The sequence below is a fragment of the Hetaerina americana genome, unplaced genomic scaffold (assembly GCF_022747635.1).
Source record: "Hetaerina americana unplaced genomic scaffold, ioHetAmer1.1.p SCAF_4, whole genome shotgun sequence".
In the NCBI taxonomy this organism is placed as follows: Eukaryota; Metazoa; Arthropoda; class Insecta; order Odonata; family Calopterygidae; genus Hetaerina; species Hetaerina americana.
The window spans coordinates 18719808-18736938 of record NW_027286985.1 but is presented as its reverse complement, the minus strand read 5'-3'; the positions used below and the strand labels follow the sequence as shown (position 1 = coordinate 18736938).

At 33.6% G+C, this 17131-nt stretch overlaps 2 protein-coding genes across 4 annotated transcripts in view; one reads left to right on the top strand and one right to left on the bottom strand.

Annotated features, from left to right (window-relative positions):
• The window catches only part of Ptp61F (Protein tyrosine phosphatase 61F), a 30949-nt gene extending 19953 nt beyond the window's left edge, over positions 1-10996 (bottom strand). For both annotated transcript variants that reach the window (XM_071589784.1, XM_071589783.1), the window contains exons 1-7: positions 10816-10996; positions 10372-10533; positions 10150-10284; positions 8810-8943; positions 7700-7925; positions 4471-4623; positions 1540-1786 (exon numbers count right to left, since the gene is read on the bottom strand). In XM_071589784.1, coding sequence (XP_071445885.1) covers positions 1540-1786; positions 4471-4623; positions 7700-7925; positions 8810-8943; positions 10150-10284; positions 10372-10533; positions 10816-10899 — 1141 coding nt within the window. In that variant the 5' untranslated portion in view covers positions 10900-10996. The remainder of the gene's footprint in view (positions 1-1539; positions 1787-4470; positions 4624-7699; positions 7926-8809; positions 8944-10149; positions 10285-10371; positions 10534-10815) is intronic.
• A 59-nt stretch (positions 10997-11055) lies between these two features.
• Positions 11056-16813, top strand: LOC139692285 (transmembrane protein 70 homolog, mitochondrial). Of its 2 annotated transcripts, XR_011701728.1 has the most exons (4): positions 11056-11358; positions 11442-11813; positions 14799-15133; positions 15544-16813. XR_011701728.1 is itself a non-coding variant. In XM_071590371.1 (3 exons), exons 1-3 carry the CDS (start codon positions 11221-11223, stop codon positions 15009-15011), a joined length of 723 nt encoding a protein of 240 aa, XP_071446472.1. In that variant the 5' UTR covers positions 11056-11220; the 3' UTR covers positions 15012-16812. The 2 variants fall into 2 exon arrangements, 1 of the variants encoding a protein (XP_071446472.1); XM_071590371.1 differs by having other exon boundaries at positions 14799-16812.
• Positions 16814-17131: the final 318 nt, after the last annotated feature.

Sequence of the window (17131 nt, the reverse complement as noted above, 5' to 3'; positions counted from 1 at the left end):
CGCTGAACTGGCAAACGAACTAAAACGCCACAACATCATACATTCTTGGTATCACCGAAGTAACTTCTAAAAGCCCTATAGCCACCAATTTCATCCATGAATTTCCATAAATGATAGTACAATTCAATGAAAATCATATAGATTCTCGATACATTTAACATTAGCTCCCACATTTTACATAGTTTACGAGAAGAGTGGGATTGCTCAAGTTTTGACAATAATATGGATCATTAGTAGATAGTAAAGAGGGAGCACAATGACGAACCTTGGCTGCTGGCAACACCTCATGCCATTGCATTGATTTATAATGAAAACTTCTAGAGCACTTCCAATGCTTGCATAGCAAAGGTCTTTCCCAAGCTTAACTTGACTGATGGGAACTGAGAACTGCAATAGCATATACATCTAAACACCTTACAATCAAAGAAAGCTCTTTACATACTGAAAAACAGCGATTGACGTTTAATATTCCATAGGGTCTTGGCAGATTGACCTTAAATTAAAGACCATTTATTGCTTTTTTTACCCCTCCCTCCGTAGTAAGGGTCTGTTAGATAAGACCAACCTCTCCCATCTACCATAATTATTGGTATTACCATTTATTCATCACAAATTGGTGGATGAATCTTTATGCATAAACCCTACCAATGAAGAGTTACCACAAAGCCTAAGAAAGCCACTACAATTTTTAAACTATGAAATGAATACCAGTTTGCATGAAACAAAACTCCGGTGAAGGGCTTAGGAATTACACTTCAATATAGGGTAATTAAACTGAGTTGATAAAGGGAGGGAGAGAGGGAGTGAAAAGGAGCATACAAAAATGTGTCTTTTTGTCCCCTTTTCCTTTTCTGAAGCTATATGCTGAGCTTGTGATGCCACAGCCACAAATAATACCTCTACTTTCACTAAGTACTGATTTTATTTACTCAGAGACCAATTAAATCCATTATATAAATGGTAAAAATTTGAAAAAGAAATAATCAGTATAACCTTTTATTAGAAGTTTAAAAGTCTACTTCATCATTTTAACACCTCAAATTCAATTCGTCACTTTAAATCACGATTGAAATCATTACTTAATTTATCGAGACTAATTATTTTTTCTATGCAAGGTTGTACTTGTTATAATAGAACCACAACATGACAAATCAATTGCTCCAGTCCCAAAATATTTGTTTAATCAAAGTTTTACGGCATCATTCTCTTTGATGCTGTCAAATATTCCTCAGAGTTTGCGCATGGAGACAAGAACAGAGGTGCACATCAAAATTTGAAGTGATAGAAATTGTGACAAGTTAATTAATTCTTGTCACAGCACATATAAAATAATCACTTTAGTATACAATAATGTAGGAGGATTTTTGGAATCACTTCATTTAATGCAGGCATAGGACCATCCCCCAAAGTTACCAGGCTTTTTGAAATATGTACCCTCCCAATTATCTCATAAAAGGTCAAGTGATCAAGTACCTGCTATAGATACATCAGTGGCACATTCAGCCAGTGACAGAACATAGGTTCTATTTTTCCACATACCATGATTTGTCATGATGCTGTTCACCTGCTGGTTCTCCACTGTCATTCCATATCTGGCCAATGAGTCACCACGAGGGGGAGGTAAAGGAGGTGCATCATCATCTTCATCCGCAACCTCTTCATCAGATGAATTGCCTTCTGTTTTATCCAGCGACAATTCTTTGTGGTTTTCCTTGGACATCAAAGCTTCCTGCTCTGCTTTCTCTTTAGGCTCTGCTAATTCTAGTTCCACCCATGCCCTCTCAATCTAATTGAAAAAAATGGAGGAAAAGAAATGTTTGAAAAGTTCACTGTCAAGACAAATATTTATTTGAGGACAATGAATGACTGGTTGTGAAACTGTCCCACTTGATAAAATTTATTTTACAACTGGGTTTTGATGTTTTACATCATCATCACCTGATCGCATCAAAACCTGATAATAAATTAAATTCTATCAAGTGGAAAAGTGCTACTATCAGTTATTCATTATGTTCAACTTTGACCACATCAAGCCAGAAGCTACTCAATTTGGTTATTTGACCATTTTTTTAAGTAATAGTTTTTTCAACTGTGAGGGGTGAAAAGGTTGCTGGGCATACTGTAACATTAAATGTTATCACAGGAAAATTTATTTATTGTTTGGAGCTGAAGGGAGAAAAATTATGCACCAAATGCACGTGTGTAAATAAAAAAATGAGGATATTTGTGGATATTAGGCATAGATGTAGGAAGACTAAATTGACAGATTCAATTAGAGTTACTTCACCATGACCATAGTAATGATGATCACCTGATGATTTTACTTTGCAACGAATCCATGGTCACGAAAAATATAAATTCTAGTGGAAATTAGTCCATATTGGTAAGTTAGTCTTCCTTAATAAACACCTAGCATGAAAGATTTCCAAAGTAACGCCTGAGTCAGTACCTTATATATTTGTGGGTGGTTAAGTCTTAATTCTGAATATTTAATATTAAACTACAAACCATGAATGAGTCTTTTTTATTGAGGTATTCAAAATTAATAATCATGAATAATCATTTAAGGCACATATTATCAATTAAGTAAATGTACACAGGGTAAAATAAAACCACTTCAACAGAGGACCAGAGAATTAACAAAAAATCAAATTATGACCCCCTCTTTAGCTAAACCACCTTCGGTTTGATTTGCCATTTAATCAATTCTGCAACCATTTAAATCATGATTGAATGACTGACACTAACTGACTTAACAGTAGTACTGAGTCAGTACTACTGTTTCTTCCGAGGAAGACTGAGCTACATTTCATCGATGTTATTTAGAAATAATGTGAGTGCCCTTTTTATGTGTTCTTATATTGTTTGTTGAAGTCCAAATTTTATATATATATACACACACGCTTATACATATTGAAATATGCAATTACCTTTACATAATGTAGAATAAAACAATCTGATGTCAATTACAATAAAATTTTACGAGCCCCTCTGGAAATACTAAAGCTTAAAAGTCCATATTTATAAGTATGTTTTAGTACCATCAGTGTGCTCCAAACAGATATTTTATCAATTTCTATTAAAGTACTATTTGGTTATCAAGCCTTTTCTTTTGAATAGCATTATTGCTTGTTATATTTGTTGGCTGTTATCAGTTAAGGAGAAGTGAAACTATCAATTGAACAGGAGGCAGCCTGCATGCGAAGATCAAATTACAATGCAGCATGGTGATGACATATAACAGTTGTACTGCATTAATCATGAGGGACTGTTAAACCGTTATGTATTGTTCCATGAAGTGGGCAGTGCATACGTTTTTATTGAACAAACATTATAAAATTTTCAAATATTGACTTCAAAATTAAAATATTCTCAGATAATTCCAATCTTCCAACTAAAATTGTTTACATATCGTGAAACCTCAAATTTACCTCGAGTAAAAAATATTTTAAAAAGCAGGATTCATACAAATTTGAGGTAGGGACAGTGCTGTTACGTGTGGGTTGCAAATAATACCTCAGGCCAACATTCGTTAAATTTCATACAAACCATACGGCTCACAGGAGACATTGGTATCTATTCACCACTCCTGGTAGGCAGCATGACTACACAAAAATTCTGGTTTAGAAAAGTTAATAAACTGAAGGGAATTTTTTCATTTTCTTTTTATCTTTCCTTCTTTTCTTTTATCGCACTCCCTCCCTCTGAAGACTACAACCTAGGAAACTCAATTCTGTCATAAATTAAAGATTTTTTCCACAATGGTTTACAAGGAGCAGTCAAAAATAAACTGAACACCCGCTACGACAACCAGTCCACACACTAACAAGGGCATGCACTTCCGAGTTATCACTACGCCCTTCTCCTACGACAGCCATGGCAGTAACAATACATAAAATGCTAGCTTCTAGCAGACTGTGCTTTAAGGCATTTTTGGTTTTCATTGGACTGTCCCTAGTATATGGAGACACATCCAGATTATTGAATGGACATTTAAAAAAATTATGTTAAACTGAGAGTGATGAAAATTCATGTTACCTAAATTTTAGGTTTCACTGTTCATATTTACTTTACTCTGAATATGTTATGGTGTGATACAGCCTGAGATTGTGAAGCACGTAGATAATATATCAGCTCAAAAATAAGTAAATCATTTACTTTTGGGAAGGATAGTAAAATTTCATGCATTAGCATGTCAGTGTTACATGAAATTTTTTTAACAAATAAGAAATGGGCTTGTAAAAAAAATTATTTTTTAAAAAAGAACATTTGGAGTGGTAAAATTATATAAACATTGTGAATGTAGATTTTGTATATTTATTAAAAACAAATGCAATCAAAAGAGAATTGTCTATTATCTTAGTTTGAGAAATCACCTTTCACTTAATTAAGAAGAGTACAATGTCTTTTGGCTTAAATAGTGACTCTCATTCCCTTGAGAAACAAAATGTAAAAATTAATTACACTAACCGTGTCTTTATCCAAAAATTTCTTGGCACCTTCAATGACAGCAAGGTAAGAAAAACGCAGCTGATCAGGAGTTTGTATTAATCCCATACGAGATTTCCTCATTTCTAAAAGAATGTCTATCACATTAACAGTGTTCATGCCATTTTCTTCAATCTGAAAGAGAGAGAAACTAATATAATATTACCGCCATGGAATAGCACTGAAAATAATTACATTTAAATTTTATAAAATTACAATGCTAATGGCCTATATGACCAAAAACTATAACTAAGTTTGGTTTCTATGGATTTAAATTGGAAATTCTGCCAGATGCAACATCTTTAATTTGCTAGGATGGCAGGCAGCTTTCTAAAATTACACTTATTTAGAGAGAATTCCTCTTTGAGAATAAAAACTTGTACCAACCATTTCATTTATGATTTAAAAATAGAAAATATACATACATCAAGCACCATCTCTATCCCTTAGAAAGAAAAAAATTCAGTTGGGAAATAAACTTGCATGTAATTTCATACAAGTATCAAAAAGAGCATACTTTATGACTATGATACAATCCCACAAAAAGTAATTCTGCAGATTTTTAATGTTGCTTATTTTTCACAAAATCAGCAGAACTTTCCTCAATAGCATCTAACTCAACCATTTACTCTCTCCAGAAAGAAGCATTTGATTGATGTTACATACATTGACTAAATAATTTGGCTTAAGGAACACATGATGTTACATCAGGTAGTATCAATTCTTACTTAATTTACCTTTCCATATTATACACATCTATAGGATGATAATAAATTGATTGAAAATTTAAACAACAGAAAAATATACAATACAAACTATATGATAATTTTGAAACATTATAACTCACATGTGTACTGCCTAATATTTATTCATGTTTGTATTTCAAAGAAGAAATGTCACCAATCTTATAAGTGAAACAAAAAATGCCTTAGATATGGTTTTATATTGAGAAAATTATGTCTAGACGTGCTATAATAAGACAATTTAGTTTTATGTGAGGTATAATATGGTGCAGGGTGATTCCCTAGCTGAAGCAGATGAAAAAAGGATGGAAAAAGGAACATACTTTAAACATCAAGCATAAAAATTCAGTCAGCTGATATTTCCAAATTAAATATTATGCCGATATCCCGAAAATTTTTATTAAATATTTCCTAGCACAGCTTGCAAATACAAAATAAGGGAAAAACATTACTAATGCTTTTAGTCTAGGTTTTTTTGTTGATGTTCAGAGATGGAATTCATGTGTTCTAAAAAGTCTAATGTCTCCCATTTTCCATAGATGAAAACTCTCTTTTTCTTTTGTGAGTGATCCAACATGAAAAGAGGCAAAAGGGAAGTTGTCCTACACTTAAGGGTTTGGCAAACCTTGAATTGGCAAAGCCAAAACATTTGATACCCAGCCTGGCCAGATCTAAATAAATATCAGATTAGGTCATAAAAGATCCACATATCCTCACGGGACCAAATATTTCATCCGGCATTCACCCACTTTTGATACTTCTGGCTCAACCCCTTGGTTGCCCTGCTTACTTAGGACTTGACAGAGCCAAGCCTCGGCACTGAAATGACTATTAAATCTTTGCAAGAGAACCAACTCAAGGGCACAAACTCTGCCACTTGAGGCACATGAATAATACTGCATTTACATGAACATGCAAAACACCGATTCATCACAAAACCATCAAAAATTGCAACACGAGCTCACAGCTCTTTCAAAAGCAGTTTTGTTATAACTTGTCAATCACCTCATATGTGATAAACTATAAAAATTCCATTTAGGTAGGATCTTACAGCTCCTTTTCAGATGACTTACTTTACATGGTGTTGACCAAATTGTTAAAGAACAAGTCCCACAATTATCAGAATTCAAACTGCCGTATATCAAAATATATCACCAAATTATTAAAAACCATGTTTAATAGGGAAAGCAAATTTTAATAGAACCTGGAGAGTCTACAGAAAAATATAAAAAATAGCTACTATTATTAAATGAATATTAACTTATGTAAACGTTAATCAATGAATTGAATGATTAGGGCATATATGGTACCTCTTACATAAGAAGCTTAGTTTACATCCCCAAAAACCCATCTTAAATTTGGGCAGATAAAATGTGAGAACAGAAAGTGAAAATCCACCGTTTGTAGGTTTATATCAGCAACAACGTACACACTATGCAATGAATTGCAGAAGGTGATACGTCACATATACAAAAAGAAGTGTTACTGTTACATAGTTAGAGGAGGTAGTGAAATCAAAGAGATAGGGTTGAGGTGAGAAGGGAGAAATAGTGAAAATGAAGAAGTGACAAGTATTAAAATTTTGTGGAAATAAGGATGTGGATGGAAAAAGTGACTGTTTTTGAGTCCTGTAGCAGTTGATAACACTGAGAGGGAGAAGTTGCCGAGAAGATTTTCCTCAATTGGTACCAGAGTTGCACACACTCAATTTTTAAAATTGCATGCAGTTCTGTCAAATTTACATATGAAGGGAGGCAGCAGCACAAAAGTTCTCCTTGTCAAATGTCTCCCATCAATGATGACTGAGCCTTTCAAGTATTGACAACAAGGCTCCAAAATATGAAAGGAAGGGTTCATAGCCCAAAGGAGATATCAAGGGAAGAAGGCTAAAAAAAATAATTAGAAACAAAAAAAATTTAACAAAAGAATTGGCAAGACAGATTCAGATGTATTTATTTCATAAATTTACCCATATCATGATATTTTGGAGCAGATTTTGTGTTGTGATTGTTCTTTAATACCCCTATTATAACCACATTTGCGACGCTTCATTAACATTTGACTGCTAACACAAGTTTTGGTAATGCTAAAAATGTATCTATAAATTTTTGATAATCAACTTAATTTGTGTGTTGGAAAACATGTTTCAAAATAAAAGCTCAAATAGGAAGATGTAGTAGGATGGCCATATTAACTTAATTAAAAAAGGACTAAATTCCATAAATATCAGAACTGATAAACTATTACTTTATTCATTAGCATATAACAATGATAATGAAATAATATTGATGGATTAATAGTTCATTTGTATCAGTGAACAGAGCAACGCACATCTCAGTATTGAAATTCAGCAATCAGAAACATTTTTACCCTTAGAAGCTATTTGAGTGATATAGAAATTCATTCTGAAGGGATTTTATGAAAACTTTTATTAGAATAGCATGGTAAATTTAACATGAATATCTCACCAAAATTAGACAAGAATCAACCAGGCAGAAGGTACCCGATCGACCAATTCCAGCAGAACAGTGCACCACAGGGGGCCCAACATTTTCATCTAAAGCCCCACTTTCTCTGACAACCATCAGAAATTTTAGGAATGCAGTTGGGCTTTGAGGAACTCCAAAATCAGGCCAAGTGGTATAATGAAAATGGAAGATCTCTCTACTGTCTTGGGTATCCAAATCAGTTAACCTGGAAAGAATTACCTTGAGATAAGACTATTTTTATTTTTTTCATCAGGTTAACATCAATTGCTACAAAGAAAATAACTTCAATTATCCAATTAACTGAAAACATTTATTTTAAAGGATTACATATCCAAAAAATCAACCAAACTGTACTAAGGAAGTACTTATTTAAAAATGTAAATAGTGCTCACACCCATGTAAAGGAAACAATTCAAAGGACCAAACCATTGAGGTGTGCTAAGTTTAGAAGTGCAAATATTTTGAAGTACGTATATCCAAAATGAAATTTAAAGTCAGGTGCCTCAATGAAATACTAAATTAACCTATCACTAGGCCAATAAAGTGTTACTTTTAGCGATAAATTTGAGAAGTGTCTTGCCAGAGGCTAAAATTCATATGCCTATTTTCCACAGGGGCAGGCAGAGGAAAGAGGATGAAAACTATGCTACTTTAGAAATAATTTCCACAGAAAGACCTAGTTTCTACTTCAGGATGATTTAATGGATGGCAGCCCACCAAATATGAATCAATCAATCATCAATTTAATTTATGACATTGAGCCTTGGTCATTATTACTTTTAATGGCAAATAGTTGTGGCTGAGCACTTATCCAAATAATTGAATAAAATACTTCACTACAAACAATTAATACCTCAGAAAAGAATTTTTCATTAGAATGGATAAATGAATCATACAACATAGTTATGAACACTTAATTGCAGTATTCCAATTTTAACCTAAAAAAACCAACACTCCTCCACAAGTATATCTGATGTCCAGAACCTTCAAGAGCCTTTTATCAGAGGCTTATAAACTTTGAAATTACTTAGTTTTGGTGCATGTAACTGCAGGTATACCTACAATGCCCCAGCCATTGTAAATTGATACCTTAAAATTCTGGTAGTATAGTAAGATGAGTGTGTCTCAGAAACATATTCAACTTTGAGTCCAACATCATTCATTATCATCACATTATCCGAATCACAGGTTCCTCCGAGGGGCCAATACTGGTGACACTTCACCTGTAAAAAATTCAACACTTAATCAAAAGAAAATAAGGCCATCTTAAATGAGCAACAATTGCTGAATTTCAACTTTGGAAAATTTTTGACAGTATGCGGAAAAGCAATCAGTTTAAATTGTTATATGTCCTTAATGTTTCACAGAAATATTAATAGGTGTTATCAACTGAAATTTGAAGTTAAACAATTTTTATAAAGGGCAACTACACTTGGTGTTTGCCTAGGCAATGCCACTGAATATTTTCCTCTCACAAAACACTTAATAACACACATTTTACCTGCATCGTGATAAAAATTTACAACTTGAATGTCTATGCAAATGTGTTATTTTAAATCTTTACTAACATCCTCAAAAATTCTTTCATGACAAAAATGGTATGTATAACTCAAATTGAAAAACACTGATGCACACACGGTGGTAATGCATGGTACCATACTGGGCAAAGCAGCCATTTTAGTTATATAGTTTTGGAATGAGCCATCACTTTTTTCTTTTACATTTGGGTAGCAGCCCCACTTTTGCCGGCAAACATACCAGCTGTTAAATGATCTACATTTAAGTTTTTAAGTAAGTAGTTAAAATTTGACGTTTTTCATCACATTTTAATTATGTTGTCCATAAACTAACTTACAATAATGTATGCAACGGATATTCAATGAAAAGTTCTGGTCTTCAGCATTTAGATTGCAAATTTCAGGCCAATTGATATATGCTGCCAAAATTACGTTAGATTGTGTAACGCTACCTTAAAGTACACCCAGGACACAATTGAAGCAAAGAATTCCAACCTAATCACAATATTGACGCAACTGGGTGAAGAAATGACACAGCACATTAAACCAGCTTAAAACCTTTCTGCAGTTTCTAAACACAAGTTCAGGAAAACTTTTACCAGAAAGGTGCTCAAATAGTAACACACACATCTATTGAATAGTTTAACATGATTCAAGAATTTTATGCATTTTGGGAAAAATCGAAACTAACTACAAAAAGGTGTTTTAAAACAAACTAGGGAAAGTTCAAAATTAAAGAAAAAGGATAACTAGAAAATTAACTTATGCACAAACAAATATCAATGATGTTCTCATTCACAACACTTCATTTCGATAAGTGAAAAGATTCAAATATAATTTTTGTAAGTAAAAACGTTTGCCCATTAAAAATTATTTCTCACTATGAAATAATTCAGTCGACTCACTACACACCTGATCCTTCTCAATTACCCGGTTGAGCATGAGGACGGCTTTACAATTTTGTTCCCAAATCATGATCCAAAAGTGACCAACTGTTTGCGGAAGTGGGCCTTGTGTCAAGATGTATTGCCGGTGAGCCTTTTCCATCTGCAAATATCAATAACCGCACACTTAAAACACTGTTACATATTGAAACGGCCTTAGAAAGGCAACACAAGTTACTTAATTACTTACTTTAATAAGACTTGCATTGATGTAATCACAGGGGCCCTTTTTAAGAATGACCCTGCTATGATCATAGGGGCTAACATCCCTGTACCTGTTCAAATTTTTATTCTGAACCTTCTTTGCTTCAGTGAACGTGAACTCGTAATTGTTGCACTCATTTCGGATACGCTAAAATTATAACAAGAATTAGTTACCATTACTTCCAAACATAGATAACATTAAATCAATTTTCCCTTTCAAGTAGGGCAGCCCGACGCTGTCTTCTACAAATAAGCACACTCTAAGTGAAAATTACAAAAAAGTACTAAGCCATATTAATCATTACTAAAATTAATGTATGACAAAGAGATAACTAAAACCATTGGTAATATACCAATGTAATAGATTTTCTTTGTCCTTGAACTTGGGACGACGTTCATTTGTCCAAAACAATTTAAACTTAAATCGCACCTGAAATACATGAGCCCAACCTCCAATTGAGTCTATTTCCTTGAATTCAGTTTCTACATTACGCATTGAAGTATCTTTGTTCATCTTATTCACTAGAGGAACTCATTAATACCCTTGATAACCACAAACGAAAATAAACACGAATCAATTCTCTTGGGAAGTTGTTGTAACACGTCCAACTTTAATGATGTACAGACCTGCCATCTACAAATCTACGGTAAAAACAAACCACACGCGATTCTTAAGTTGCGAACTTGATTTCATTTCTCAAATAAATTACAAATATTTGTCTTAGGATTACCTTCAAGCAATGAACATTTTAATTTTTTAGCTCAAATTAATTACGTAAGCTATTTTATGAGTTAACTAGGATTCCCATGTATGAAGTGTCCCTAAACATTCAAAATGTTACAAATTACTAAGGTCGTACAACTAAGAGGTAGGTTTACCCCGTTATTAGAACGATTTATTCTGCATAGTTCAAAATGTTATCTTAAACGGAACGTTTGCCAGAATGCATCGTATACAACATGTTGGAACAAGGTAAGTGGTTTCGACCATTCAGTAATGGATGATTTCTGAAGTTCACTTTCAATCAAAAGTTTCATACTTGCGATTTATTGCAGAAAAGATATCCCGTTTTCGAAGGGCAAAATATTGCTCCCAGGGTCACTGTGGCTCATAGTTCCACGTTACAAGGCGAGGACAGCCTTGTGTACCATGGTAACTTGACACCACAAGTGAGAATGGTGAAGGTCTTTTCGCTGTGTTCGAGCATTGCGGGTTTGGTATCCCAACCAATATTATATAAACATGCGTCTGAATTTGGGGGGACGGGAGTACTAATTGGTGTTGCAACGTTTGTCGGCTTTTTCACCTTCGTTACTCCTGTCCTGCTCCATTTAATTACGAGAAAATATGTGACTGATATTCATCATAACGCCAAAACAGGAGTATATACAGCTACTTTGCTGACATTTTTCCTCGGAGTAAAGAAGGTCAGTTGAATCAGCAACTCGGTTAGTAACTCACTTTGAACCTCGGACCATATGTGAAGCACTCTTGCATATGCCACTGTCCTGTTCTTAAGTACCCATTTTCTCATGTTATCTTATTTTATGTGCCTTGCTTTTAATGCTGAACACAGACATTACGTTGTGCTATTTTATTCACGAAATGTATTATGGTTCAACATATAAAATATGTATAGAAGTAAGATAGCATTTATTATCTTTATAAATGGCTATTGACTCTGCCTGACCATATGTTCATATAGTTATCATTAATTGATAATAAATTAATAATTTTATGTATACATATATTTATATATATATATATACTCACACACACATACACACACACACACACACACACACACATATATATATATATATATATATATATATATATATATATATATATATATATATATATATATATATATATACATATACACACACACACATACACACACACACACACACACACATATATATATATATTTTTTCCTCTCTGCCATTCCTCTCCTGAAGTATATTACTGTTATATTTATTGTGTCCTATATTTAGTTGGCGGCAATAACTCTTTTACAAATAGAAAGTCGATACATAAATTAGTTGCACGATAATGAAAAACATTGAGATTCAGGATCAATTACATAAAGATACCTACTCGTTGTTGAGAATTAAAATTGTTTAGATTTTCAGAAGAATTTTGATTTGCAATGTATGAAAGACATTTTCAGATGGTATACAGGCACCCATACATACCTAGTTAGATTTATTATTGTGGACACTATCTTTATTAAATAATATTCCAAATTAAAAAGTGTAAACAGAATATAAGAATTGTAGTATTTGTTACATGTCAGATGATGATACAAAATGATAAATATAGTAGTCCTTAAATAGGTGGCATCGGTTAAGAAAATTTACCCATTAGGCATTAGGAACAACTTCTCAATATGTACAAATGCTGACGTCGTCGACGGCAGAAATCTTACATTACTGAGTTAATTGGAAATTCAGGGCAACAGATATGGGATGAGAATCAATATCAATAAAACAAGGAGGGCAAAAACTATAGCAGGTAGAACAGTTTACGTATCTCGGTAGTGTTTTGGACCAACACGGTCAAAGTAGTAGGGACGTAAGGAGAAGAATTGCGCTAGGCAAAGAGGCTTTCACAAGGAGCAGGGAGTTGATGACGGGGACGTTGAGTAAGGATGTTAAGAAAACTTTGATATGGAGTTTGACTCTTAAAAACTTTGATATGGAGCGTAGCTATGTAGGGCGCGGAAACGTGGTCATTGAAGCAGGAGGATAGACAAGGCTGGAGGCTTTTGAAATGAGGGTGCGGAATAGAATGGAGAAGGTGAAATGGACTGAGAAGAAGACAAATGAGGAAGTACTTGGTATGGTGGGCGAAGAGAGGGGTTTGTTGTGAGAAATCCTATGGAAGCAGGAAAAATGGATGAAGGTATTGATCGGCATCGAATAAACTATAATATTAATGTTAAGGGCAACATCCAATTCTACTATAGCAATGAAGATTGTTTTACTTTTAATACCAGAATCTCTAAAAATCTGCACCAATCATTTGTAAGAACTAAAAATTCAGCACCTGGCCTCATCGTTTTAATAAGTTGCCTGACAATATGAGGAATCCCAATAAAATGTCATTATTTAAAAAAAACTGCGAATTTGTCAAAGTAAATAAATATTCTACTCTGTAAATGAATATCTGCGACTATAATTAGCAGCTGTATATATTCTTTGACATGTCCTATATTTGTGCAATTCCTTGGGAAAAAATAAATTGATTGATTAAGCAGTCATCTCAGAGCGAACTAACAAATGGGATGAGCAAAGCTTTAAATGACTATATGGTATAAGTTTTTACAGGAGCTGAAAATAAATCCTTGCCATTTGTGTGCTTTAGATTGAACAAATTTATGGAATTGTTCAATCAATGTTGATGGAATATTAACTGTAAGTCAAATATTATTCCTAGGGCTTTAATATTTATTAATAGGATAATTGGACAGTCTATATTATTGATGCTGTGGACTCCTTAGACAGCTGAATGTTACAAAACAGCATTTTTAAATTGAAAGTTAGATAGTTATGCTCACCCCTGGTTTTAAGCCTATTTAGACAGTTTAGCTGAGCTAGGTGCTCATCAATTGATTGAAAGGAAAAAAAAATATGTTATTGGCTTACGAAAGAAAAGAAATCGGGTAGTATGCCATTTTAATATCATTTATAAATAAGTTAAATAATTAGGGATCTATCTAGGATCCTTGGGGAACGTCTGATGATGGATAGAAGCATTTAATTTTAGATGCATTAATTTTTACTACAACTTCTCTGTTGGTTAAATAACTTTCCACCATTCAAGTGAGGTACCAATCAGTCTAAATGCATCCAACCATTTAAGAAGAAGCTCATGACTAACAGTGTCAAAATAATTATTGAAATCAGTATATATGACATCTCTTTTTAAGCCTTTTTCCATACCTTCTATGATATAATTTTGAGAAATGAAATGACAATCAGTGTAATTATGAAGTTTTAACCATAACTTGTTCATGAGGCCTGTTTCACCAAGCTATGACTTAGTTAAAGGCTCTTTAAAGCAGCCTTAAATGTAGGTAATGCAAAACTTCTGATTTGCTTGCTGTTTAATTTAGGCAAGTAATAAGTGCTGTGCCATTTTTTATCAACATGTTTCTTATGTGCAATCAGTAGACTTCATATTGGCACAACTGACTTATGTGTGCAATCTACAAGACCACATAGCTTTGAGAAATGGGCCTGAGCTTGTAATTGCCATGATATCACTATTTCCTTGCTGTTTTTGTTTGAAGAAGTATTTACTCTATATGCAAAAATCCAGTCAAAAGTTTTTAAAATTGCATTTTTAGGATATTTCTTAGTTTAGCTGAGCAAAAAATGAAGTTTTACATTCAAAAATATTTTCAGGTGTCATTCCTGGCTAATGAAGTTGTCGTCCCTGATGTGCCTGGCTTATTCACCACATTTAAAGTAAAGGGTTCATCTCTCTTTGTGGACCCAAGAATGTTTGAAGATCCAAATCATTATGGAAAATTAATGGGTTATGACAAACCAATCGACTTTCTGCTGAAAAAAGATATTTCCAGTGATGAAACTGAAGAGAGGGTTGCTAAAAAATAACAGTAGAACAATGCAAGTAAAAAAGATTTTTATTTAAAACATCCCATAGAAAGATGAATGGTGCTGTAAAAACATTTGCGTATTTCATTCTCCTGAGTACATCAGCATGGCTGTGAATACAGGTATACATTGCTGGTGTGCCCTGTGGTACCATACTAACATAGGAATATGAATTAACAGCATTGAGCATTTGTGTAATCAAACGTAATACAGTGTTCTCTTTGCTGCCATCCCACAACATGTTTATTTCTACCAATTTTTTCTGATGCTGACTGCAGGTATTGATTTTGGAATATCCTAACTTTTTCCTTGGCCCAGATAAATTCTCATTACTGAGTCGCTTTCGTATGTATAGTCACTTGCTTGCCTACAAAAATTTCATCCCCCAGTGAAAATACACTACTTTAAGAGAACATGTACTTTCAAAGTCATACTGATAGTAAAATGCTCTATTTATTTTGACAATAAATTATTGATTTTAATAAAAGGTACCTACCGAAAGGTTTTAATCTCTCCATGTCCTTGTTTGCAGACAAAAAGGAAGTACCTGCTATGCATGGCAAGTCATAAAAAACATTATCCTTGTGAATTATTTATTTCACTGTGGAAAAATAGACTCCAAGTGATGTTTTTATTTAGGAACTAATTTAGAGGTTCTTTAATCAAGAAGTACCTGGATGGTGTCCCCAAACATATGTCAGCTGTTTTGGTTGTAAGAATATTTGCAACACCTGCCATTGGTTACATTAATTTACAGCATACGTAATTAACTTTGGATTTACCATATAAAACATGTTTTTTTTTATCTTAAAAAAGGATTTTTCAACAGAAAGTACAAGGAGTGCCTGGTTTCTATTTAGTATCATTTACCAGATTTTTTTCTCAGAACTGGATATGATTGGTTTCATTTTTAAGAGGATTCTTAGTGCAGATCATGATTTAAATAATGTGCAGTTAATTGTCTTCCCACGCAGATAGTTTAGTTATAACTGGTTTACAAAGTTTCCATTGTGGCTACCATAATAAATACTATAAGTGAAAGAATTCAAAGTGTAAAGGGAAATTCTAAAATAAAAACTGGTCAGTTATCATTGTCTTCCACACCTCCAGTATTTTTAAGAAATCCTTTCCAGCTTCTGGTTTCTGAGTCAAGTTTAGTGATAAAAGTTGAAAATAGATGTATTGCTACATATTCCAAGCCATGAGTAATTAGCTGGTCCTGCATGACTAGGTATTTATCAGCATTAATGAATTGACATACATTAAACTTCAAGGAATGGGCTTCATTTATGGACAAAATGACCCACTGACCACATTCCTTAATGGGCTTACCATCAGGTGGCTGTATGGGGCATCTGTGAAAAATGTCTTGATTGGAAAGTTAGTAAGCACCATGAAAACATTATGAGAATTATTAAGAGGCGGTTTTTTGAAAAAATGGAATAGTTCACTGCTTGGTAAGGTGGATGCAATTAGACGATGGCAATGCATAGAAATCTTAGGTGGAATGCACATACAACAGAAACCTGCTAAAGCCAGGAGTCCTAGTGTAGTGTTTACTTTGTCAATTAGCTCCTATGAAATTGGGGCAGAAATCATTCAGCATAGCTTGTTGCATCTGCAGATCAGTTGCACTTGAGCTGATAATTGCAGAGATAAAATTACAGAAAATTTTTCAGCTAGTCTGATTAGGGGCTAGCAGTTGCTTAATGTTTTAGTATCAACTGTGATTGTAAAGACCTTTTTTAAGTTAAATTTATAGATGTAAACTATAGAATTAAATGAGCTGATTAAGCTGTGCCTTACATGTTTTTAACTTTTGCAAGGACTTTCATGTTCGCTACTCCTCCTGTAAGATTATTTTCACCTCTCAGAAAAATCAAATGGTCACCTTGAGCAGGTTTTACTGCAATTAAACTTCCATGCAAAATCCACAAAAATATTGGCTTGAATTACAGACCTATTCATATCAGCAGAACAAGCTACCACAGAATTAAATTATTTGTGTATATGAAAATGTATTCACTTGCTGCAATGATTAGGCACCTTAAGGGCTACTTCTATGATCAGCAAGTTTTAAGGAGAACATGGCTGCAATGTTTCAGCTAAACCTCTTGCCC